This window comes from Dysidea avara, chromosome 3, assembly GCF_963678975.1.
Source record: "Dysidea avara chromosome 3, odDysAvar1.4, whole genome shotgun sequence".
In the NCBI taxonomy this organism is placed as follows: domain Eukaryota; kingdom Metazoa; phylum Porifera; class Demospongiae; order Dictyoceratida; family Dysideidae; genus Dysidea; species Dysidea avara.
In genome coordinates this window covers 34,593,276-34,620,477 of record NC_089274.1, presented here as the reverse complement: position 1 = coordinate 34,620,477, position 27,202 = coordinate 34,593,276, and the positions used below count along the sequence as shown (strand labels likewise).

At 38.4% G+C, this 27,202-nt stretch overlaps 2 protein-coding genes across 2 annotated transcripts in view; one reads left to right on the top strand and one right to left on the bottom strand.

Moving 5' to 3' along the window:
- LOC136250818 (BAI1-associated protein 3-like) overlaps positions 1-27,202 on the top strand; it is a 40,745-nt gene that overhangs the window by 8,113 nt on the left and 5,430 nt on the right. Inside the window, exons 7-32 of the mRNA XM_066043125.1 lie at positions 1,782-1,820; positions 2,065-2,242; positions 2,444-2,488; positions 3,161-3,208; positions 3,362-3,422; positions 3,768-3,872; positions 4,109-4,186; positions 4,398-4,507; positions 4,773-4,902; positions 5,224-5,348; positions 9,780-9,873; positions 10,708-10,758; positions 10,805-10,902; positions 11,630-11,678; positions 11,729-11,847; positions 13,060-13,186; positions 13,238-13,306; positions 13,363-13,437; positions 13,493-13,591; positions 14,036-14,218; positions 24,734-24,802; positions 24,851-24,930; positions 25,053-25,122; positions 25,172-25,198; positions 25,929-26,000; positions 26,062-26,145. Of these exons, the coding sequence (XP_065899197.1) occupies positions 1,782-1,820; positions 2,065-2,242; positions 2,444-2,488; positions 3,161-3,208; positions 3,362-3,422; positions 3,768-3,872; positions 4,109-4,186; positions 4,398-4,507; positions 4,773-4,902; positions 5,224-5,348; positions 9,780-9,873; positions 10,708-10,758; positions 10,805-10,902; positions 11,630-11,678; positions 11,729-11,847; positions 13,060-13,186; positions 13,238-13,306; positions 13,363-13,437; positions 13,493-13,591; positions 14,036-14,218; positions 24,734-24,802; positions 24,851-24,930; positions 25,053-25,122; positions 25,172-25,198; positions 25,929-26,000; positions 26,062-26,145 (2,285 nt within the window). The remainder of the gene's footprint in view (positions 1-1,781; positions 1,821-2,064; positions 2,243-2,443; positions 2,489-3,160; positions 3,209-3,361; positions 3,423-3,767; positions 3,873-4,108; positions 4,187-4,397; positions 4,508-4,772; positions 4,903-5,223; positions 5,349-9,779; positions 9,874-10,707; positions 10,759-10,804; positions 10,903-11,629; positions 11,679-11,728; positions 11,848-13,059; positions 13,187-13,237; positions 13,307-13,362; positions 13,438-13,492; positions 13,592-14,035; positions 14,219-24,733; positions 24,803-24,850; positions 24,931-25,052; positions 25,123-25,171; positions 25,199-25,928; positions 26,001-26,061; positions 26,146-27,202) is intronic.
- LOC136250820 (E3 SUMO-protein ligase ZBED1-like) lies at positions 7,564-9,355 on the bottom strand. Its single transcript, XM_066043132.1, has one exon. It carries the CDS (start codon positions 8,161-8,163, stop codon positions 7,645-7,647), a length of 519 nt encoding a protein of 172 aa, XP_065899204.1. The 5' UTR covers positions 8,164-9,355; the 3' UTR covers positions 7,564-7,644.

Below are 27,202 nucleotides of genomic sequence, written 5' to 3'. Positions count from 1 at the left end.
CGGTGGCACTTTGATCCTCCCACACAAATTACAATATAGCGATTTACAGAGTCGTGCATATGTGGTGGTTTTTTTGTAACATTCCTTAAATATATTCTCTGCATAACTGTACTGTATTTGCCCAATTAAGCACAACTGACTATATAACTCATACAATACAGTTATGCAGCTAATTAGTAGGGTTGAGCGATACTGCCATATCATGATCAATACTAAAGCCACTATTCACGATACTGAATAGTTCATGATACTTACAAGTAAGTCAATCATAGCTGGTGTTACATAGTGTATTGTTCAGTATTCCTGCAGGAAGTCTTTAAAGGTAGCATCAAACTAGCCACTATCACCTTTGTTTACAGCAACAGTTATTGTAACACATGCTTTGAGGTTATGTTATGGTGTTCACACCTCTCTGCAGGGGGTAGCCAGGTTATGACTTACAAGGATTCTTAGCCTAGTACTACACAAATGGGGGGACATTGGAAACAGTGGAAATTGAAAACTGAAACTGAAAAACTGAAACGGAAAAACTAAAATTGGTCAAAACTTCATATTAACAGGTACCTCTTAACAAAGACCACCTCTATAACAAGACCACCTCTATAATAAGACCGCCTCTAAAATAAGACTACCTCATTATATTAGTTAGGTCAAGTAGGTCCAAAAATATAGCTAAGGTGTACTCATAATGTAATAAAGTATCAATCAATCAGACAGTACTTAAAGTTGAAATGACAGCTGCAGGGTTGTACAAAAGGATATATCTTATCATGCCAAGACCTAAAGTCCATGGTCATTTTACAAATGAAAATGGAGCAATTGCATGCATAATTGAATTTGATAATGGATTTCTCATGAATATTATTGTGCATGATTTAGGAGTTGCATAGTTACAAAATCAACATTAATGATTCTTGACTTTGTGTCTTAATAATTGTTAGGCACACGTAATAAGCATCCTCAAAGACTTAAAAACCTGAAGTGACATCAGTAATTACCGAGGCGCAGGTAAATATTGACAGGTTTTTTTAAATCCTCGAAGACACCTATCACGAGTGTCCAACTATTACCAAGACACAAAGTCCAAGATCATTAATTTAACTACGCAACTCTTAAATAATGCACAATTCATGAGAAATCCAGTATCAGCAGAGTAATTGTGCATGCAATTACCCCATTTTCATTGTGACATGACCATGGACTTTAGGTCTTGGTATGGTAAGATAGTATATCCTTATGTACAACCCTGCAGCTGTCGTTTTAAGTACTGTCTGATTGATTGATACTTTATTACATTATGAGTACACCAAATGGCCTTTTTGTTGGACCTACTTGACATGACTACTATAATGAGGTGGTCTTATTAGAGGCGGTCTTATTATACAGGTGGTCTCATTACAGAGATGGTCTTTGTTAAGAGGTACCTGTTAATATGAAGTTTTGACCAATTTTAGTTTTTCAGTTTCAGTTTTTCAGTTTCAGTTTTCAATTTCCACTGTTTCCAATGTCCCACAAATGGGTTTTAATGACAATAATGTACAGGTGTGGTATCACGATAATTAATAACAAAATATCGCGATATTGATAGTTTCAAAATATCGCGATATATCGCTATAATGATAATGTCGCTCAACCCTACTAATTAGTACTGTATGGGCAATACAGTATGCAGTATTGCTTTGATCCTCCCACGTAAAGTACAATATGTACAAGTTATGGTATGCATGTATGTATGTGTGGCTTCTGTTGTACATGTATTTGTGGTGTTTGTATTGTTATAGTAATGAGAGGAAATAATCTACTAGTGCGTGGCAGAGATGGTATGTGCTTATTGTGTAATAGCATTTAATGTGCATTTTGTAGACAATAGGATAGTACAGTCCGTAGTTTGGTTCACGTGTATGGCTTTCTAAAGTATACGAGGATAATTGTAATTTTTCCTTGTAGATATACATACAACTGTTCTGTATCTATTGTATCACATCATCTATATGATTGTACCATGTGTGTGTTTCACCCAATAATGAATCCTGCTACTCCATGATACATTGTACACTTCCACAGGTACCAGTAACCCATACTGTATAGTAGGACTGATCAAGAAGGATCAAAAAGACATAGTGTCCTCAGCCAGACACAATCTGGTGGAGATATTCCAACTGAATGGACTAGAACTGGAGAGTGAGCAGAGTAAAGTCATCAATGATACCATCAACCCTGCCTGGAATGAGCAATTTGAACTGTGAGTGTGCGTCAGTGTTTGTGTCATGGGCAGCCATGTATAATTTGTTTTCTATTAGTGTTTGAGTTTACTTTTATATTACTAAGAAACCTAATGTATTTCATAGAGTGGACTCACACCAAGCTAGGGTTTATTAAGTGATAAGGGTGTTGGTACTAGCATGTTCCTGGTTTAATTATTAATGTTTTCCTGTGTTTTTAGACACGTCAATGACTCCACATCAGATCTACTAGTGTTTGAAGTGTGGTAAGTTTGTGTGTCGTATGTCTGTCTCACAGTTGAAGGTATGGGCACCCAAAGTCCCATCTGGTGGTACAGCCTCCTGCAGGTTACTAGTTCTGCTCCAGAGGAGGTGTGATACACTCACGTGAGCTCATAGGATTTATATATCTAGAGCAACTTTAAGAGGGTTTCATTGAAAACTAAGTGCTAATCAAATGCTTTACTTATGTATAATTTATTGACATGGTGAACCCCAATAGTTTGATATAAGGGGATTAGAGACGTTGTCATGTGATAAAAATCTTATCACACAAAATGGAGGGTAAACAACAACAATGGAAGTTGTAAAAATTGTATTTAAGGTCTCCATAATCCTGTAAAGCCAGATTAAGCATCAGTTTAGAGGTCAAAATATGCAATTAACATGAATTCTTTTTGATAGCACTGAATGTTTGTCATACCTCCTCTGGTCAACAGCATCTGTGTAGTGCACGGGCATCCAAGTGCTGCTTTGCTGGGTAGGCGTGATCATACTAGATAGTAGGAAATTGTCAAAACATGCAACATTAGACAATTAACACACACACACACACACACACACACACACACACACACAACCCATGAAGCAAAGTCTTTACTTATGCACTTATGTACATATGTCATACTTTAAATACGTACCTTGTCAATTCCTTACAGGGACAATTGTGGTTGTGATGTGAGACTAAAGGATTTGAAGCTTGGCTGGTAAACAACATATACACACACGCACACACACACACACACACACACACACACACACACACACACACACACACACACACACACACACACACACACACACACACACACACACACAATGTGCACACGCATTCACAACATCATACTGTGTCACTGCAGGTCAGTCATTGATGATGGTGAAGGTGATGATTACATGGGGAGAGCATTCCTGCCACTATCAGTATGTAGTGAATGTATATCATAGCATTTTGGTGTGGACACTTGAAAGACATTTAGTCACATGTTTGGTTGGTCCATACTCACATGTTCATACACTCTTTAAGTTCTGTAGTACTAGCAAACTGTTGTGTGATAAAAAGTTAACCACATACACACTTACTTTGGGTACACAATTAGTCCTATAATGTCAGGCCAGCTAAATGTATACTATACCACTTGTATTCTTGATATAAACAAACATACTATTGGCTGTATGTATATCAGGATGTATTGGAATATAACTGAGCTAAAAGGTATTCATTAAATTACAGAATTGCAGTAGTTTGTGTTGTGTGTACTTATGTAGAAGGTCACATCAAAGGCTACTGAAAGGTCACTGCCGCTTTATAGTCGTAATGGAAAGAAGCAATATGGTGAACTGCAAGTGTCTGTGAATATATTGAATGGAAAGGTGTGCGTGCGTGCGTATATGTGTGCATACATGTGTGTGTTATTGCATGCATGCGTGTGGCACGTGCGTGTGTGTGCGTACATGCATATAGTGTGTGTGTGCATACGTGCGTTTGGTGCGTGCGTGCGTATGTACTGTACATGCGTGTGTGTTTGTGTGAGTGCGTGTAGTGTGTGCACGCGCGTGTGTGTGCGTGCGTGCATGTGTAATGATCTTTCTCACATACATAACTATAGCCTCAACTGAAGGAACGTAAGGTGTTACCAGAGCACACTAAACTGGCTGCAGCTGTCCTTGACTTTGAAGCTCACTTGGTATGTGTGTACTGTACTAGTAACTAACATGTTCTGTCTGTATTTGTGTAGACATGTTAAAAGAATACATATATACACATTTCCAATGTTTACTCTGTTCTTCATAGTCAGAATCTCTACCTGTATTATAGGTCAGAGCATGCACACATACATACCTGTGCTGTCTGTCACAATACATTTGTTATACAATGACATTGTTCATGTTATATAGAGTGGCAGTTACCTGGCTAAATGGGATGGCAAGATCACTCCTCTGGGCTACAAGTTGTTAACACAACATGCTGCACTCAATGGGATCACTACACTACAACAAGTGTCGATGTGAGTTGAGTGTTGTATGTAACACAGTACTTGGTGTACCTTGAAGTATGTACATATTGTACACTACCAGTCTATCTTTGGATGTCCCTTTGGCCCTACCCATACCAATTAGCGAACATTTTATTATGCAGAACTTATGTTGTGCAAACAAAGTCAACCAGTGAATTATCATATAGACAGTCTTTATATAATACCTTGATGGTACTGTACTTGCATAAGTATATCATGTACTGATGTTATACCATCTTGCTTTTTTTTTGTTTAGTTTGCTATCACTGATGCAGAAGTTTGACAACAAAGTAAAGCTATTGATCACAGCATATGGTGGTCTAGTCAAGGCAGTCAATACTCATCAACTGAAGTTACCACCAAATGGTGATACTCTACCTGATTGGGTAAGGAAGTGTGTAGATTCTCTTATATACCATATACCTATTGGGATATATCACATTACATCCAGAAAATGGGATCCCATTGTTTATTAAGTTCGTTAGTTTTCCATATTTACACTTTTCTTAGAGGAACATATAGTTGGGTGCCACTAAACTATGTGAAGCACTTAAGAGGGAGTAGATACATGTAGTTGTACTTATAAAACATTACACTTTTCAGTAGGTGGGTATAACACATTTAATAGACATTCTATTAGACAATGATGTGATTATGCACTGCATGTCTTTTGTATTCTTGTGTTAGTCTTGAATGGATTTTTTCAGGTCACTTCCGTTTATATCTCTCTCAATACCCTGGAAAGAAGAATACTTTCAGTGTTGAACAAACATCATGAGTTTGTACACTTCACTTCTCAACGTGGCATTAACCTACTGGCTATACTACTGGAGTATGTGAAGTTGATAGTGTAATGTGTAGATACCAACCATGTTGTAGGATACATAAGTAGGGACCACAAAGGAGTAGGCGTGGTCCATGAAATAATGTCATCCAAAAACCAGCCGAAAGTTTCCCTGAAAATGATGAGACAGTATTGGTTAGGTAAAACTAAGCCCAAACAAGCCTTCAGATCAACCCGAAATGCTTTCAACAAGTTGCTACCTAATTTTTAAAAATAATGATTTGACAGAATTTTCTACTGACTGAGTAACTGACTGAGTAACTGACTGATACCTACAGACAAGCGTAACTCGACAATGGCTAAGGCTACGGGCTTGATTTTTTCACTGTTCAATGTTGCTTCAGCCCAAGAGGTGCCTTTTGGCATTCTGCAGTATGTACAATGCATTCTTTATGGACTTACCAGTGTCCTCCTTTGTGTCCCATTCATCTTTGCTGACAGCAAAAAGTGTCAATTTGGCAGTAGCACGCGATGGCTTCCCTTCATAATGGAAATTGTCCGTAGTTTGCAAAAGTGCTTTTCAAACATTTCTTGGTTTGAAATGCTGTGTAACGGGTTGAACATAGCTGACAATGGATACTCTACTTTTCAGATGATAATTGATATAGCTGGGGCACACGGCACCATTTCAGATGTGGTATGCGTGGGTTCACCAGTCATAATAATCATTTACAAAAAAGTTAGCAAACAAGTACACAAAAAAATGGAATTTTCAACTAGAGTAGAGACCATATCACATCGATAAAAAGTACTGAAACAAGTTGGAGTGGTGCACGATATTAAATCACAGTAAACAATAAGAAGTGTTATATCCCTTCTGTGCTCAAGATATCATAATGGAAATGCACAGTATGGATTATTGTTTTACTGTGATTTAATATCGTACACTACTCCAACTTGTTTCGGTACTTTTTATCGATGTGTTATGGTCCCTACTCTAGTTGAAAATTCCATATTTTTGTGTACTTGTATATTTTATATACAGTGAAACCTCATTAATAGGGCCACCTATGGGACCCATGATAAGTGGCCCTATTACTGAGGTGGCCCTATTACCGAAAACCTTATTAATGCAGCCGTAAAACAAAATGGCCTTATTATTGAGGTTTTCAACAAACCAGCAACTGGCCACCTATGGGACCCATGATAAGTGGCCCTATTACTGAGGTGGCCCTATTACCAAAAACCTTATTAATGCAGCCGTAAAACAAAATGGCCTTATTATTGAGGTTTTCAACAAACCAGCAACTGTAACATCAGTATACAAGTGATCTAACTAAACACACTATGTAGAGTTTATCACAGAGAAAGGTAGGAGGATACGATGTACCAATTATTCCAGCAATACTTGAGACATAATGACTGGAAAAGCATGAAGTATACTGCCAGAATAATGGGTACCACTTTCAGTAGTTAAAATGTGCACTTAAGAACAGCACCTTTTGCAGTGATACCTTGACTGCCTGCTCAGCTGGCCTCTTTACTGAGGGAACATTGTATTAGTTTTACCAGTTTGGTCCAGTGGTCACTGGCCTTTATAATGAGGTGGCCCTATTAACGAAAATCAAATAAATGTAACATAATGGAAAATACGTTTGGACTTGCTGGACCTGGCCACTATAATGAGGTGGCCACTAAGTGAGGTTTCACTGTACGAATATAAATGTACTACATATATGTACATTGTGTGTGTGTGTGTGCATGCGTGCGTGCGTGTGTGTTAGGGCTGAGCGATACTGCCATTTTAGTATCACGATCGATACTGCAACAACTATTCACGATACTGAATACTTCACGATACTTTCACACTGTACTTCAATCACACACACACAAACTTTTATGTACTTCATAATAATATTAAACTCTGTTAAAACAAGGTACATCAAGACAAGTGTTACAAAACCAACAAGTAATGGTAAGTCAAGTGATACTAAACCAACAAAGTAACAATAAGTCAAGACTAAAGTGGTACAAAACCAACAAGAAACAGCAAGTCAAGTGGTACTAAGTAACAAAAAGTCAAGTGGTACAAAACCAACAAGTAATGGTAAGTCAAGTGCTACAAAACCAACAAAGTAACAATAAGTCATTGAGAAGACTAAAGTGGTACAAAACCAACAAGAAACAGTAAGTCAAGTAGTACAAAGTAACAATAAGTCAAGTGTCAAGTAACAATATACTAAAACTTACAAACAATGGGTACATCAAACCAATAGGTACTGTAGTGTAATATGGAATAAAACTAGGTATAGAACATAAGCATTACCTTAACCACAAGTTTCTATTACTGTAGATTCTCTGCTAAGAAGACTAGCATGTTCACAGATGCTGGTAGAAGACAAGCTCGTTTCACATTTGAGACATGACCTGCAATACTGAAAGCCCTCTCGGATGGGACTGATGTAGCTGGGATGGCTAAATACTTCTTAGCTAACTTGCTCAGAATGGGGTACCTTACAGCATTGTACTTCCACCAAGTCAATGGATGCTCCTCTTTTTCATCTGTAGTCACGGCAGCATCTTGGTATCGTTTCACTTCTGAATTAGCTTTTTGATAAGCTGTTATTGTCTGTTCTTGGTCATCAGGGTCAATGATGTCTCCAATGAACTCCATGAGTTTGTATTCTCCTTTTGACTTCTTTGATTTTTTACTGGGAGGAGGCTTATCTCTCTCAGCAACATCATCTAAATGAGCTGAATCTGACAGGTCTACTCCGCTCTCTATGATAGCTTCAGCTTCGTCACAAATAGCACTCTTCACTTCATCTCTCTTTGTTTCAGACAAGTAAGGCAAACTCTTCATTCTATGATCTAAAAATGCCGCTTTATACACAAAAACATTTCAACACTGCCAGTGTATCGGTTCTGTAAATTCAGCCGCATTGCAGATTTAATTGCTTTCTGTTGTGACGTGTCGTTGTCTTGTTCAACTAAAGTAACATTCAACAATTTATGCAATATAGGTCGGACGGAAGATATTGTCACCCACTTCTGAGCACCAATTCCTTCTGTGACAGTAACTAAAGGCTTCACGATTTCTACATACGTTTCCATGACTGCGAATTCAGAATCCAATGGCATTAGATCACCCTTCTTCAAAGCAAGAAGTGCTGCACACAAAGGCTGCTGCTGCTCTAGCACTCTTTTAATCATGTAATAGGTGGAATTCCACCTAGTGACAACACCACCAATTAAGCAATGAGTATCATGTTTCAGGTCTTCCTGCTTTGTTTTTAGCATGTAACTAGACTTGGACGAATGATGAAAGTGTGATACCAGACGACGGCAACGAGCAACAGTTCTAGAGACTACTGGCAATGCTAAAACTTTTTCCACTGCTAAATTCAAGATATGGCTCAGGCAAGGAATATGTGTCCAATTATTTATTGATAGAGCACGGACTATATTAGAGCAATTATCTGTTGTGGCTGTAACAATGTTGTCCATTGAAAACTCCCATTGATTAAGAATAACTTTTAACTCTTCAGCCACATTCTCAGCTGTGTGGCTGTCAGGAAATTCTTTGGTTTCCAACAGGTGACTCCTCAGTATGAAATCAGCTGAGACGTAATGAATAGTAAGGCAGCAATAAGAGTGATTAGCTCTAGATGTCCACAAGTCAGTGGTAATGGCATAGTGATCGCTGTCACCAATAGACTGTACAAGACCCATTACACGCTTCTTTTCTACTTCATACAATTTTGGCATATAGTTAGTGGCAATGGTCTTTCTGTCAGGTGGAAAATACCTTGGCTCAAAGGTGTGCAACATTTTTACAAACCCGGGATCGTTTATGGTGTCATAAGGCTGCATGTCTTTCCCAATGAAATAGCACACACTCTTGGTTAACTGAATCCATCTGTTGGAGTTTCGAGCAATAGGTATCACATCCTTCAGAGCTTCAGCAATTTTTGGCTGTTTACTAGAGGAAGCGCCACCATCACTCTTCTCCTTCACCTTTTCAGCCTCAACTACTAGTAACTCTTGAAATTCTTTTTTATGGTCTCGTTCAAGGTGATACCTTAAATTCGATGTATTTCCACAATATTTTAATGCTTTCTTACACAACTTACAACTAACATCCGTGTGCTTCTTTTTGTCCGTTTCGACAAACTTTCCATTCCTACCAGGAAACCCAAAATGTTTCCATACTTCACTCGTAGAGCCTTCTAATGGCAGTAATTCAACAGTACTCTCGCTAACTTCGCAGTTTCGATTAGCACGTGTAGTCGCCATTTTCACCATAACTACGCGCATGTGCGGATATAATTTAGAATCGCGATAGTTAACAACACACTATCGCGATCGTGATACTTCGGAAATATCGCGATATATCGCTCAAACGGTAGTATCGCTCAGCCCTAGTGTGTGTGTGTAAGCTTCTTGCCATTCTGTACACTGCTAGTGCTATCATTTTAGGCTGTTGAAGACACTTTATGGAATTGTACCATATATCCAACAAAATGATGGGACTCAGAAGGACTTGACTTGTACCATTGAAGCAGCTTGTCAGGTGTGTATACTATATGTGACTTGTTGAACAGAAACCTGACTAATTCTGTTTTGCATTGTGGCACATTGGGTAAAAAATGTGTGCTACAAATTTTAATTGCTTCGGTAAACCGTGAAACTAGACTCATATAACATGCCAACCTATTTGCCTGATCATGGAGAGTAAGAGCATCTTTTTGTTTCTGTACCATTAAGAATTTATGTGTGCTTGTTTATGTTACCGTTTTATTGTCACCATTTTTCAGTTTGAATATCCTTGTTGCTTGCAAGCATGGATATATATAGGCCAAAAACGATACCTTGATAAATCCCCCAGTTCATGGTGAACTTAATGTGACAAGCCTGGACTCCACAAGCTGTTGCCTTATGATCACACCTGTAGTTTTATTAAACATTGAACTGAGTCCTGAAAAAAATACAGCTAAAAAGAAAAGTGGATTTTTCTTAAGAAGAGAAATATGTAGCATTTCAGCTAACCAGATGATAGTTGTTAAATGTTTTTGAGAACTCAGCTGAACATGTACATACTATAGTTGTTATACAAACCAATTGTTTTGCTGTTCCTGGTTTCCATTGTTATAACTCCAAGAGTATTCACCAAATAAAGTTGAAAACTTTAATAACCTAATGAGTTTTCTATCTAAACAACAAAGAAGTCAAAAAAGGGAAATGCAAACTAATCTGTTTTCACTCAGCAAGTCATGTATGTCACAAAATACAAGAGGATGACCACACTACCCACATAGTGACTTACTGGGAGTGAAATTCTACTCCTTAGCATATTTTGTCTATTTTGCTAGTAATGTTATTACAGTCTGTAATTCACACCTTACAGGCGGCATGTTCTCACTTGTTTGTGAAGGAGAACAAATCATCATCCACGACCGTGAGTGGCGTACATCATTAACTAGTTCAGTTACTGCCTCATACAGAATGAGGTACAAAGAATCTCCTGTTTCCTTGCTGTGGTGGAGTTCATGACTAACCAACTAAGAAACTCCACTGGACAAGTGTCTGACTTGTTCCATAAGTAAGTGTGTACATGCGTGTGTGTGTGTACGTTTGTGTGCGTGTGTGTGTGTACATTTGTGTGCGTGTGTGTGTGCGTGGCTACATGTCTTTGTGTGTACATGTGTGTGTGGGTGGGTGTGAAATATTGCATGAATGGTAGCTGGTGTAGTGAGGCTAAAGTTTATTGGTGGAATGGTATTTTATTGGTACTGTTCATTAGAATTGGGCAATATAACGATATATTGTTGTTATCGTGATAAAAACATGAGATGATAATTGTATCAAAGCTTTTTTACACATCATGTTTGTGATATATCGTGATATATACATGTAGCTTACAAAATAAAATGCCATTAAATGATACTGTCACAAATGCAGCAAATCACATATAACATGAAGCTATATGCGGTGCTTATAGTAGAGGTTGTTTGTGGGATGAATATAACAATAGCTACAAACCATAGCAAAACTTGTCCGTATGAAATGAATATAACCAAGAGTTCATAGTTCATAATATTATAGGGGGGGCCTATAATATTATGAACTCTTGATAAAACATGATTTTTCTAATGAGCATGTAATATCGTGATAAATGCTTCCATGATATATCGTGGTACACTCTACTGTGCATATACATTTGATTTAGCTTACAAGGATATCACTAATATTCTTTCTGTTACAACTTATGTGATCCCTAGCATGTGTACTTGTGGCTGTGTTGTGCTAATATTCTTATTACATTTCAGGTATGGAGTGGACTACTTCAACCTGTTTTATGTTGTCATGGACACAGAGGTACACAACTGACTATACCAGTTACCTTGTGTATCATCAAACATTGTTAGTTGTCTGGTGTAGTTCAGTTGTACACTACTAGTTATATGAAGAACACAAGTATAGCAGCTTATCACCTCTATCTGACCATCGGTGAAATCCTGTCTCTCTCTGAGCAGTTACCTGAAAAGTATGTATGTACATTTTGTGTACATTGTACTATTGTAGCTCAATATACAGATGTGTAATGTCTAGTTGTGCATGTGTGCATGCGTACGTACATGTATGTATGTATGCATTGAATGTATATATGTCTGTATGTAGGTATATTTGTGTGTGTATCCCGTATTGTGTTGGATTACGGCCAGAATTGTATAAATACCTGGTCCTGTGTAATTGCCAGAGGTATAGACTATTACATTAGAAATACATTCCAGTCTCAAATGAACATCTAGCATACTTTTAAACAATTCTGTGGTGTTATAGCAGTGAAGTACAGAACATTTTATAAATTCTATTAATGTAGCTCGAATCTGTGAAGTATATAGGAAAACAGTATGAAGTTGATTCGTGAATACTAGTCACATATATATATAAACACTGGTCTCATACGTACAGTCGCTGGTTTTGTTTAGTAGCTGGGGTGAAATGGGATGCAAAGTTATGTGAAAGAAATAAATTCTCAGAGTAATTTGAGACAATACAGTATGTGTGTTTTTGGATGTGTATGTATGTACTTAATTATGTATGTATGTACTGTTCGTACATGTGTATGTGTGTAAGTACATGGTTTGTATGTGTAAGGTAGAATGCACAAAAAAACTTTTTATGAACTAATGAAGGCTACTTGTTATGAACAGTTGGTTAATTCACGAACTGTTCATCAAGTAAACTAGCACGTGCCCACTCTATGTTCATGAACTATAGTGGCTTGTGAAAATGAAGCCATTGCATGCCTGGGTGTGTCTATTGTTTGTGAACATTCATTAAGATGTGCCTCACATCATGAAGATGAATTTCATTGTTTCATGAAACATGCCTCACTTCATGAAGATTGTCACAATACAATTCGTAAACTTAGTCTGTATGAATTTCAGAAAAGAAGCAACAGAACACCAAACAGCTGTGTAGCTATATGCAACTTTAGTAGTCAGTTAATCAGTTCATGACAAGGTCATGAAACATATTTCATGAATAGTTCATGACATATGGTTGGAGTAGTGTCATGAAAGTTTATCTCTTAATCGCAAGGACTTTTTGTGCATCCTACCATACATGTAGACGTGCATGTATGTACATAATATATATGTGTGTATGTACAGTATGTGTGTGTGTGTGTGTCTGTCTGTCTGTGTGAGTGTGTACTGTATGTGTGTTTGTTTATATTTTTGGTTGGTATTAGGATTAGGTCTTCCTTAAAGCTTTCAAAATGCAATGAATGGTTTAGTGGGTTTGTTGATGACTGGGTGAATACAGCATGTGCCATCTTCCAAACTGAAGTTGAGACATCATCTGGAGAAACTCGTAAAGTAAGATATTTTTAATTCTTTATGTGTTTAAAGACACATTTTGTCCCGTAGGCCTTTACTGTTGTTGGAGAAATTCAGATATCTCATTCAGCAGTTAACGTGTCAGTATATATTCAACAGGTAGTTACAATGTAATTTTGATGGTGTTGTGTGATTTGTTGTGTGTGTGTGTGCAGATGGCCACTTTCTGGAATAATCTTCACTGGCAACACTGGCCTCACTATTATGACTACCTGACCAAAATTATAGAGGTACACAAGTGTTGATTGATAGTGTGTTGTCATGCAATTATTTTCTCCTTGTTAGATGATTACTGGCTCCACTAAACACTTTGTTACAGTATCATATGACAATTTGAAGAGTAGTGGACATGAAAGTGAAACAAGTTTTGTTGCTACGGAATTGGTGAGAAGAATATGGCCACATGTATATGCACTATGTTATGTAGTATTAATACAAGATATCATGCATGCAGATACACACATGTGCACATACGCTCGTGTGCACATGCACACACGCTTACACAAATAGCAAACCAAAGCCTACAGCAGCCATGCGATTGCTGCCCAGCGAACCAGCACCGGGATGCCTGTGCACCACTCAGGCACTTTAGCCTTGTGCAGGCAAATCCTTTTGGGGCAGGGCTAGTAACCTGCAGGAGGACTGTACAGGTCTCACACAGAGAGGTCGCATAACCCAAAGTTCCACAACAACCCCAACACCGCAGCACACTGGTACACATGATACTGTACAATTCCTAGCAATACAGGTGTACACCCCAAATAATACATCTATACTCTTGAAATGTAAACCTGGTATTACATGTATTCCTTGTATTGTTCCATGTAGTTTTGTGTTACTCTCAATGACATTGAATTTATCAGAGGAGAATTGAGGAGGGTACCTGAGATGCTACAATTCATTGTGGTGGATCGGTTCACTGATACACAACAACTACTCAGTACTACACTGACCACAGCTGATGATATGGATCAGTACATCACACTTGTTGTGTCTTATGTCGGCAAACAGGTATGTATACATGTTAATGTAGTAACTATATCATATAGTGCAGTAGTGTAGTATAGTAGGGATCATGAATAAAAGGTTACAATGACTTGGCAGTATTGGTGAGATATAATTAAGCCCAAACATGTCTTCAGAATCCTTTTGATAGTTTCTACAGAATTGTAACTGAATTTCTACTGGATGACTAATACCTTCAGCCAAGTGAAACCCAACCATGCGTATATGGTTAATGCTAATGGCTATTTGGTTAGGCCCAATACATGCCTTTTCATCTACCTTGGCAACTACTGAGTTACACTGCATGCAACATGAACTACCTTTGTCTTCTTTTGTGTCCCATTTCTTTCTCTACCAGTAAGTAGGTGTCATTTCATAGGTAATGAACTAGGCTGGTTATCAGTTTATAATGAGAATTTTTGTGCAGTGCCTCCTTTATTAAACTGCAGAGTAGTTCTCATACCCAGACACCACCCACTGCTTTAGTTAGGGTTTGGTGTCATGTGCCATTTCTCTTTTCGTCCAATTAGATACTCCAATTCAGCTATAATACAATTTGATGGTCTAGAAGAATAGATAGGGAAACGGATACACATGGTAAACAATAGCCTAAAATATAGCACAAGTCTCTGCAAAGGCACTTCAAAGTAATATAGTAGCAAGGCTACAATCACTAATACCTTCCCTATACTTTTGTGAAGCAGTTTATCCCATTAACTAAAACCCACCATCAAAAACTTCCCAACTCCTACTACCAGGCTAACAATCTTCATTATATGTCTAACTTCAGTCATAATTTTTGGCAAGGTCTTGCTAAAGTTAGTGAGCCTTGATGGTTAGGTGTGGTTAGTATAAGGTAATGGTCCTTATCCAAAACTACATGAAGCCATGTAAGTGTCATATACTATCCGTTTTACTAATGCTATACTTTTGCTACATTTCTGCATTGTGTCCGTAATATTTTAGCTGGGGGTGTAGTTTCTGCAGTGCCTATTGGAGAATGGCGAGTTGAGCGTAAAAGTGTTGAGCGTAAAAGAGTAGCTCTAGCTTTATGAGACACAAGTACGTTGTTTTGTCGTTAAAGAGACAGTGTTTTAAGATGGCAAAAAGATTAGAAGTAGGCTTTTTGATAATGTGCGCTAATTAGAATCAGCATTAAGAACATGTTATCGCATTAATCTAGCATTCACAATTAGCCTACCTGCTTGTTACATTGCTAGTTACATGCGCAGTTACAGTTCGTTAAACAAATCTATGGAAGTTTCTAATTAGCACATGCAGCGAAATAAACCTGCTTAGAGGCATCATCCCTGGGTTTTGCTATCTTAGAGCACCGTATTTTAAACAATAAAACAACATTCTTGTGTCTGAGAGCTGCTCTTATACGCTTAACTCGCATTCTCCCATAGGCTCCTGTACAAACTACACCCCCAGTTAAAATATCATGGACACGTTGCGGAAATGCAGCGAAAGTGTAACATTAATAAAACGGATAGTATATGGCACTTGTATGGTTTTACATAGTTATGGGTATTGCCCATTGTGCAAGTCTTTGTAAAACATCAACTTGTTTGTAAAAGCATTACCTATTGTAGTCTAAAGGACTAACACTCTGCCATTTATATTTAAACAAGTACACGGAAAAATTTGGGATTTTCTATTGATAAAAAGTACTGAAGCAAGCTGGAGTAGTGCACGATATTAAATCACAGTAAAACAATAAGAAGTGTTATATCCCTGCTGTGAATTTCCATTATGGTATCTTGAGCACAGTAGGGAGGGATATAACACTTCTTATTGTTTTACTGTGATTTAATATCGTGCACTACTCCAGCTTGTTTCAGTACTTTTTATCGATGTATTATGGTCCCTACTCTAGTCGAAAATTCCAAGTTTTTCTTTGTACTTGTTTGTTAACTTTTTTGTAAACAATTATTATGACTGGTGAAACCACGCATACCACATCTGAAATGGCGCCACGCAATTATCAGCTATGTTCAATGCGTTACGCAGCATTTTGAATCAAGAACTGTTTGAAAAGCACCTCTGCAATCCACGTATACCAAAAGAAATGGTGCCGCATGCCCTAGTTATTTATTGTCTGAAAAGTGAAGTATCCATTACGCTTCTTTGTTGGCTATGTTCAATCCGTTACACAGCAGTACAAATCAAGAACTGTTTGAGAAGCACCTCTGCAATCAAAATAGCCACTATGAAAAATAGGGACGATTTCTGTTACGAAGGGAAGCCATCAGTGCTACTTTTCCAAATCGATACTTAGCTGTCAGCAAAGATAAAATGGGACACAAAGGAGGACACTGGTAAGTCCATGAAGAATGCATTGTACGTACTGTGGTATGCCAAAAGGCACCTGTCGGGCCGAAGCGACATTGAACAGTGAAAATATCAAACCCGTAGCCTTAGCCGTTATCGAGTTACGCTTGTCTGAAGGATCAGTCAATCAGTAGAAAATTCCATTAAATAATTTTTTTTAAATAAAAATTCCATAGCAACTTGTTGAAAGCATTTCAGGTCGATCTGAAAGATTGCTTGGGCTTAGTTTTACCTAACCAATACTGCCTCATCATCATCAGGGAAAATTGAGGCTGGTTTTTGGGTGATGTTATCCTGTGGGCCATGCCTACTCCTCTGTGGTCCCTACTATACAGTACTATCATAATGTATGATTTAAAAAGCAATTCTGCTGCTACCCCCTAAACCCGAAAAGTGGGCCAAAATGCATGCTTTAAACAAAGTACTGTAACTTTCGAAACATTCTTCCTATGGCTACACAATTTACATCATTCTTCTTGTGATGTAACAAGGATTAAAATAGTATCTAGGGTTTTATCCTAACACTGAACTGTAGAGCCAATCCTGGCCATGTGAGCTACCTTTAACACACAAATCCTTTACATACCACTCTGTGTGGGTAGTTCAAAGACGCCACCAATCAAGCTAAACCACTCCCTCACTCACAGACGGCTGACGAACACCTTGCATTCCAATACCAAAGTAAGCAAATCACAACTGCTTTTAATGTTTACCGCAACATATCCAGTGGCATAGCCAAGGGTAGGCATGTGCCCATCCTAATTTCCTAGGACAACAGTGCCCGCTCGCTATTGCTATAACCATAGATTTTATTTATAGAAGGTAACGTTGCTGTCACATTTGTTAATGTGAATGGACAAGTCCTGGAGATATCACGGAAATACTTCACCATGTGTCACAATAGAATCAATTATGGGTTGTGACCAAAACCTGCCAAACTACGCGATGAACCTCTACCATGCCACAATATGGTAAACTACGCATGAGTTACTTTGTTAAACTAGTTTGTGTGCATTCAGGCTGCTAATAATTCGTGCAACGCATGTTAATTACGAGTCCTAGTGTATGGTGAGCTACATGACTAGAAAGTTCCATAAATCATTTAAGGCATTGCCTTGCTCGTGCTATATGAAAAATAAAGCACTTGACACTTGGCCTCAGTGTTTGCCTTGTGCTTTATTAGCACCTCGGCCGTGCGCCTCATGCTTTATTTTTCATATAGCACTCTTGGCAATGTTTTAACATATACATAAGCTATTGTGAACAAGAGACAAGTAGTGCTTACCTTGGCAGCACAATATTTTCGTTGTACATCAGCAACTGATAAACTCAGTAGTTATATCATGTAATCTGAGTAGTTTCAGTGCTTTCTATTTAATGCACAGTATCATGTGGTCTAAATTTTAGGCAGGGAAGAAAGAAGAACACAAGGATGGATATTTTTCACTAATAAGTTAGTTTTCATTTCTAGCGGCTTCTATATCATTCGTTAGATGCTGTAGGAACAGCAGCATAGCATATTATTAGCTAGCTAGATACATTTATACACTCTTGAAACAGTTTTTAGTATATGTATATAGAGTCCACTAAGGATGGACTTGCTAGTTAGTTGCATGGGTGTACCCACTCATCCCTGGAGGCCTGGCTACGCCACTGAACATATCTAAGGCATCTCAATAGTTTACTCGAATTCTTATAAGCCTAACATGTAAAAGTTGATTGTAGGGCCATAACGTCACCCAATGTCACCAGACCAAATATCACCACTACGTTTACCAAGCAGCCAATGGCAATCAAAAAAGTCAACGCGGTGGCCACAACTCTAGTCTACATATACATGTATATACCTTGCGTGTTTTCAACAATGAGTCAATAAAACTATTATAATATAATCCTCACTAGTGTTCTGCAATATACCGGTGATACCGTTTATCATGATAAATTATCATAACCGATTTTCATACTGTGACAACTTTGATAACTGATATATCGAAATACCGGTATATCGATGAATACCAGTATAGGATTACTTTTAACCTTTGGTGTTTAATTACCCAATTTGTTGATGGTTTAGCAGACACACCCTAAACAAAAGCTTGCGGTCCTCACATTTCAGCAAATGCCTACTTGTACTGAACTATATATGTTTGGTTTTTGTGATGCATACCGCTTCATACTAAGCCCAAGAAATGATGCAATAGTTACAATAACAAGCTAACTATATCAAGACACACGGTAGTGTGTCGTGCGGCCCAAGAAGCCGGCGCGTAACACCCGTGAGTATATTGACAGGAAGAAAGAAAACGCAATTTTCGCACCTCCGTAGCTCTGTGCTTCCTTGATGAAACAAGACGATTTTTGCTGTGGACATGCCCCCCAACTGCAGCACTCTACATTCCAAATTTGAGCGAAATCGCTTCGCGCGTTCCCGAGATATGCGACTTCAAAAATTGGCTGAGTTTCTTCGTTTTTTTTTTCTTCTTCTTCTTCTTATTTTTCTTTTTCTTGTCGCACACTTACAAAAACTGCTATAAAACTCGAACGCGTTATCCGATTGCCTTGAAATTTGGCACACAGAAGGGGGGTATAAAGGCGCATCTCGGTACCAAGTTTGGCTGGAATACCATAAACAGACAAAGAGTTATGAGTGATTATGCACGAAAAATAACACCAATATGTTGTCACGCCTACAGGGTAAACCGCATATGGGAAGAAGCTGAAAATCGGTGGGTGAATAGGTTAACTATTGAACCTCAAACCTTTTGTGGTTTGAAAGAAATCGAGCTAAAAACCAGGAAGATACAGCGAAAAAATCAACAGTGTGTAACAATTACGCAATCGAGATTAGCTAATTTTTAATATTTTTATTTTATTATTATTATTATTATTATGCTTGCCACGCCTACCAGGTAAACCGCTTGGGGTAATGCTTTCAAAATCGCTGTACAGATGGAGTTATCATCTTAGAAAGGCTCTTCAATGGTGTAGAAGAATCAGACTTAAAGCCACGGAGTTATAACACGAAATCCAACTTGGTGTAGCAAGTGCGAGATCGAGATACTCTAATAGAGCAGTCATCCTAATAGAGCAGTCACCCTGAACAGAATTCAAGAGATCAGTTAGAAATAAGTAACCTGTATAGAGATCAGCTACAAACAAATCACCCTGTAGAGAGTTCAGCTACAAACAATTCACCCTGTTAAAACATCAGTTAGAAGAAGATTTCTTGTAGAGAGTTCAGATACAAACAAATCACCCTGTTGAAAGATCAGCTAGAAGATGTCACCTTGTAGATACTTCAGTTACAAAGAAACCACCATGTAGAGAATTCAGCTACAAACTAGTGACCCTGTAGATACATCAGCTAGAAGAAGTTACCTTGTAGAGAGTTCAGCTACAAAGAAACCATTCTGTAAAGAGCTCAGCTGCAAACAAATCACCTATACAGAATTCAGCTACAAACAAATCACCCTGTAGAGAGATCAGCTAGAAGAAGTTACCTTGTAGATAGTTCAGCTACAAACAAATCATCCTGTAGAGAGATCAGCTAGAAGAAGTTACCTTGTAGATAGTTCAGCTACAAACAATTCACCCTGTACAGAGCTCAGTTAAAAGAGGTTTCCTTGTAAAAAGTTCAGCTACAAACAAATCACCCTGTAGAGAGATAAGTAAGAAGAAGTTACCTTGTAGATCGTTCTGCTACAAACAATTCACCCTGTAAAGAGATCAGCTAGAAGAAGTTACCTTGTAGAGAGTTCAGCTACAAAGAAACCATCATGTAGAGAATTCAGCCGCAAACAAATCATGTATAGAGAGTTCAGCTACGAACAAATCTCCCTGTAGAGAGATCAGCTAGAAGAAGTTTCCTTGTAGAGAGTTCTGCTACAAACAAATCACCCTGTAGAAAGATCAGCTAGAAGAAATCACCTCGTAGAGAGTTCAGCTTCAAAGAAACAATCATGTGAGAGTTCAGGTACAAACAAATTGTCCTGTAGAGAGATCAGCTAGAAGAAGTTACCTTGTAGAGAGTTCAGCTACAAAGAAACCATCATGTAGATAGTTCAGGTACAAACAAATCACCCTGTAGAAAGATCAGCTATAGAAGAAATCACCTTGTAGAGAGTTCAGCTACAAAGAATCTATTGTGTAGAGAGTTTAACTACAAACAAATCACCCTGTAGAAAGATCAGCTATAGAAGAAATCACCTTGTAGAGAGTTCAGCTACAAAGAAACCATCATGTAGAGAGTTCAGCTACAAACAAATCGGCCTGTAGAGAGATCAGCTAGAAGAAATTACCTTGTAGAGAGTTCAGCTATAAAGAAACAATCATGTAGAGAGTTCAGCTGCAAACAAATCACCTGTAGAGAGTTCAGCTAGAAACAAGTCACCCTGTAGAGAGATCAGCTAGAAACAAGTCACCTTGTAGAGAGTTCAGCTAGAAGAAGTAACATTGTAGAGCTACAAAGAAGCTACCATGTAGAGTTCAGCTGCAAACAAATCACCCTGTAGAGAACTCAGCTACAAACAAATCGCCCTGTAGAAAGATTAGCTAGAAGAAGTTACCTTATAGGGAGTTCAGCTATGAACAGATCACCCTGTAGAGAGTTCAGCTACAAACAAATCACCCTGTAGAGAGTTAAGTTACAAAGAAACCACCATGTAGAGAGTTCAGCTGCAAAAAAAAATCAATCACTCTGTAGAAAGTTCAGCTAGAAGAAGTCACCTTGTAGAGAGTTAAGCTGCAAATAAATCACCCTGTAGAGAATTCAGCTACAAACAAATCACCCTGTAGAAAGATCAGCTAGAAGAAGTTACCTTGTAGAGAGTTCAGCTACAAAGAAACCACCATGTAGAGAGTTCAGCTGCAAACAAATCACCTGTAGAGAGTTCAGCTAGAAACAAGTCACCCTGTAGAGAGATCAGCTAAAAACAAGTCACCCTGTAGAGAGTTCAGCTAGAAGAAGTCACATTGTAGAGAGTTCAGCTACAAAGAAACTACCACGTAGAGAATCCAGCTGCAAACAAATCATCCTGTAGAGAGTTCAGCTAGAAGAAGTCACCTTTTAGAGAGTTCAGCTACAGAGCAACCACCATGTAAAGGGTTCAGCTGCAAAAACTCAATCACCTTGTGGAAAGATCGGCTAGAAGAAGTTACCTTGTAGAGAGTTCAGCTACAAAGAAACCACCATGTAGAGAGTTCAGCTGCAAACAAATCACCTGTAGAGAGTTCAGCTAGAAACAAGTCACCCTGTAGAGAGTTCAGCTAGAAGAAGTCACATTGTAGAGAGTTCAGCTACAATGAAACTCCCATGTAGAGAGTTCAGCTGCAAACAAATCACCCTGTAGAGAACTCAGCTACAAACAAATATGCAGTGAAAAAGATCAGCTAGAAGAAGTTACCTTGTAGAGAGTTCAGCTACAACGAAACCACCATGTAGAGAGTTCAGCTACAAACAAATCACCTGTAGAGAGTTCAGCTATGAACAGATCACCCTGTTGAGAGTTCAGTTAGAAACAAGGAATCCTGTAGAGAGATCACCTAGAAGTATCGCCTTGTAGAGTTCAGCTACAAACAAATCACCTGTAGAGAGTTCAGCTACAAACAAATCACCCTGTAGAGAGATCAGCTAGAAGAAGTTACCTTGTAGGGATTTCAGCTACAAACAAATTACCCTGTAGAGAGTTCAGCTACAAAGAAACTATTCTGTAAAGAGCTCAGCTGCAAACAAATCACTTGTACAGAATTCAGCTACAAACAAATCGCCCTGTAGAGAGATCAGCTAGAAGAAATTACCTTGTAGATAGTTCAGCTACAAACAAATCACCCTGTAGAAAGATCAGTTAGAAGAAGTTACCTTGGAGAAAGTTCAGCTACAAAGAAACCATTTTGTAAAGAGCTCAGCTGCAAACAAATCACCTGTACAGAATTCAACTACGAACAAATCACCCTGTAGAGATCAGCTATAAGAAGTTACCTTGTAGATAGTTCAGCTACAAACAAATCTCCCTGTAGAGAGATCAGCTAGAAGAAATTACCTTGTACATAGTTCAGCTACAAAGAAACCACCATGTAGAGAGTTCAGCTGCAAAGAAATCACCCTGTAGAAAATTCTGCCAGAAACAAATTGCCCTGTAGAAAGATCAGTTAGAAGAAGTTACCTTTTAGAGAGTTCAGCTACAAAGAAACCATTCTGTAAAGAGCTCAGCTGCAAACAAATCACCTATACAAAATTCAGCTACAAACACATCACCCTGTAGAGAGATCAGCTAGAAGAAGTTACCTTGTAGATCGTTCAGCTACAAACAATTCACCCTGTAGAGAGAGCAATTAGAAGAAGTCACCTTGTAGAGTGTTCAGTTACAAAGAAACCACCATGGAGATTTCTGTAATCAATATATGTGACCGGATTTGCGAAAAGGGGTCTTCCACACACATCCAATTCCGTAAATGTTGGAGACCATAACTCAGTGTTCAAGTAACATATTAACCTGAACATTTCACCATGTATTCAGCTATAGTGGTGCTCACCACTGCCCAAATATCAAGGCAATAGCTCTTTCCAATCTGAAGTTATCAATTGTCAAAGTTGGCAAATTGGACCCCTTTTCGCAAATCCGGTCACATATGTATTATACAGTATATATAATTTGTACATTTACTGATAAAATATTTAAAGTACATCTACTTCATCTTTTCTTCTTCCTGTAGTAAAGAAAAAAACATAGGTTAAAAAAGTCCCAAAGCTGGCCATAGGCCGGCTTTGGGGTATACAAATACAAAAAGAAATGAAATCTAATCCAAAACAGCCAAGCTGTAAAAAAAGTGTGCGGCCCTCAGAAAGGCTGTGGTGAAAAAAGATGTGAAATCCAAGGTGGCGGCCAAGAAATGGCTGTGATGGTAGGTTAGTGGTAAAAATTTTAATAACGACAATTCAGGTGAATTTTTGTGAAGCGGCACAAAAATTCACCTGAATTGTCATTATTAAAATTTTTACCACTAACCTACCATCACAGCCATTTCTTGGCCGCCACCTTGGATTTCACATCTTTTTTCACCACAGCCTTTCTGAGGGCCGCACACTTTTTTTACAGCTTGGCTGTTTTGGATTAGATATCAATATACCGCAATATTTTCCTGTTACTAATACCTTGTGTTCAAATTTTAATACTACCAAGCACTAATCCTCACCATTACGTTCGATTGTGGCAGGCAGTTTTTGTCTTGCCATTACATATAGATTCGAGTTTAGCCAGTGTAGATAGACGAATTAGACTAATATTGTTTAATAGTTAGGTTTTGTTTACTCAAACCGTTTATATTAGCTGCTTTTTTTTTGCCCGAGAGAATCATGGGCAATCAAGTGATCACACAGGGATTTTTCTAGAAAAGGAGGGGTAATTCGAGCTTTTCAAAATTTGGGGGGGGGGGGGGCGAATAGCGAATGCAGGTTAGTTGTATAGCCCATAGCATACTAGCTTCGTTCAAATGTAATATCTCAAGTGCCTGAGATACTGTAGAGGGAATGTCACTGCAGCGTTCGGCTTGGTTACCCACAATTGATGTTAGAAACCTGGCCTTTTATAAGAGGCGCAGCTGCTCCCCACCTAGTAGGTGAGTGGTACACATCAGTTATACAGCGTGCACTCATGCTCTGCCTGTATAAACACACTCGTGCCCATTGTATAACCACTAAATATAATGATCCAAAACTTGATGTTGGTTGGTCCTATCAATTGCCGTTCGCTTCACCATTAGATTTTCCATCAGGCCATATATGTATGACTCATGTGATTAAACCCACTATCAAAATTAAACACATGGCAAGAAGATTCAATCACAGAAATGTGATTCACTGCTGTTGTTCAATGCTTCATAACAAGTAAGCCTTTGTAGTTACAGTGTTCATTTAACTTCTCCAAGTAGTCCAGTGAACAGACTTTCAATCAATGTGTAATTTTAGGATGTTACCATCACCATTTACACCTGTATTGTGTAAACACACATTGCCCAACAGTTATATGAGGGTTTAAAGGTTAACCAAACTCTTTCTCTTCAGTTTCATAATTGTATTTAACTATAATATGACTGTAATCAAGTGGCTTGAAATTTGGCAAGGAATCCAAATTTGAAATTTTGTATGAAGTTCGTAGTAGAAATATTTTCACATCTCATATTACCCTACAGATTTCTAATGATATTGATCCATTGCTGAGACAAGTGTTAGAGGCTGATAGTACGTTTGTCACTACTAAGGTAAGAAGTGCATTAGCTGATGTGATGGTATTAGTATTTCCCATACAGGCTATTGAACCATTGAAAGAATATCTTACTGACACACTGACTGTGCTGCAGGCTAAACTGATAGTATCTGTGCTACAAAGGTGTGGAAATATTTTTGTATTACTAACCCCTACTTTTTAATGCAACGTTTTAAATGTGTTTTGTGGTCTAATTTGTAGTTAGGAGTTGGGACATTTACCCTCACTGTTATGTTCACACATAGAATCATGAAAGTGATGTGGGACTCCATTGTGACATGGTTTGTGGAGCAGAGTCAAGATGACTCAAGCAAGGTATGTCAGACTTATAACAACACCTTTTATATTGTGTGATTGTTAATAGGCCCAACGCATCAAGGAGTCACTCAAGGTACATATGGTAGATAATGAATATACAGAGTAATGTAGATAGCATATTTACTTAGTTAAATGCCGCTCCTTTAATAGTAGCTGCACTTGAGTAGTGCCACAATATGGCTTCAATGTCATTTTCGAGCATCAAGTGGTGGTCGAATTGAATAGTTGCTACATTGATTTTGCTAAAGTAATAAACGCTGCAGCATGTAACCAAGTAAATACAGCATGTGTTATGTGTATCTAGTAGTGAATTTGTACTAGTGGGTACCATGGTATGTTATTTTTAAAGCTACGCTCAATCTATTGCTTTATGTACTGCTAGCATTGGTACCTCCCCTACTGCAAGACCATATTTTACATGCTTAATTTGCTTTCTGCATCATAAAAAATTTGGCTGTAAAGATTTACTAAGATGCTTTAAACTAAGCAAAAAGATAAGCAGGGGCAGATCCAGAGTTTGGAAAGGGGAGGAGGGGGGGTGTACTTTGCTGAAAAGTTGAGGACAAAAAAAAGAGTATCTCGATCTTGTATGCAATTTTTATTGAGGGGGGGGGGGCCACGTGTTCCTTGCCTCCCCCCAAATCTGCCACTGATTAGGCTTGAAAAAGTGTACACAAATAGGCATATCAGAGCACAAAAAATAATATACCACCATAGGTGTTTACTTTTGGTTTGCCCATGCAGTTTTCACATTAAAAAGTCCAACAAGTTTTGCTGTACTGACACAGGCTACCCACTTGTAGGACTTGGAGTCATTCTTCTACTGCAATGGAGGAGGGTTACCACTAGAATCACTACACACTGAAGAGTACCAGGTGATCAAACTACAGCCATTCAGTACAATAAGAGTGATGTTAATTGATCTTTGTGTTGTAGGGAGTTGTTCAGACGGTGGTCTTATTGGGATCTCCTGTGGATGACTTAGTATTGATACATTTGAAGACACTAGCTGACTGGAGTGTGAGTGTAGTGTGTGATAATTAGTGCTGTACACCTACAAATTTTTTGTCACCAGTAATTGGCAATAACTGGCTAATTGGTTTGTGTGTATATTGGCAGACATAAGGGGGTACTCAACAAGCCTGCTGGAAGGTTTAGGGTGGTACCAAAGTGACCATCACCATTCTGTCTTGCAATAACAGTTATTACAATCACATATTTACACATGCTTTGAAGTGGGTGGGCAATAATTGGTTTAAAGGTTTCTTCACCAGTTATTGGCTGACCTAGACAACACTGGTTAATTTCCAAATGGCTCAGATCACGAAGTCATTGCATGCTATTTGGGATTATATGAAGAAGGCGAAGTCGAGCATATCAATGGTGTTTGACCTAGTTTCCTATTATTACCAGCTGTTAGTAGTTACTAATACATGGGCATGCGTGCCACGTGCTACTCTACGCATGCGCATGAAAAACTCTTATAAATACCCACCACACCTCACACCTTCGACCTTTGAATTAGCGAACCAATTTGGTTTGGTCAGGGAAGGGTGGGTGGGACCATTGATATGCTCGACTTCGCCTTCTTCATATAATCCCAAATAGCATGCAATCACTTCGTGATCTGAGCCATTTGGAAATTATATTTCAGAAGGCTCAGTCTCACATATCAATGGTGTTGTTTGTAGTTCCAACAAGGTGAAGTCGAGCCCATCTCAATCCCAAATAAGACAGCTACCATGAATACTATAAGGTTAGGTCTCACCGGGAGATGATGTAGATAACACTGCTCTACCAAAGGAAGCATCATGGGATGAACGATAGTAATGTCTCCTGAAAACTGACTCTGTGCTCCAGTCTGCAGCTTTCATAATATCAGCAGTTGTAACACCAGCTCCTGCGGCTGCTGATGTGGAAGCTCCTCTAGTTGAATGGCCTGCAAAAATCGATACATCAACACCTGCTAGCTTTAATGTTTCCCGTAACCATCGAGCAATAGTGCATGAAGCGACAGGCTTATGAGGCTTAACAATAGCCACAAACAATTTGCTAGTATCCTCAGGCCGTAGAGAAG

Bases quoted from the DNA above. Each gene is read 5' to 3' on its own strand.
- LOC136250820 (XM_066043132.1), bottom strand. From the start codon at position 8,163: ATGAAGAGTTTGCCTTACTTGTCTGAAACAAAGAGAGATGAAGTGAAG.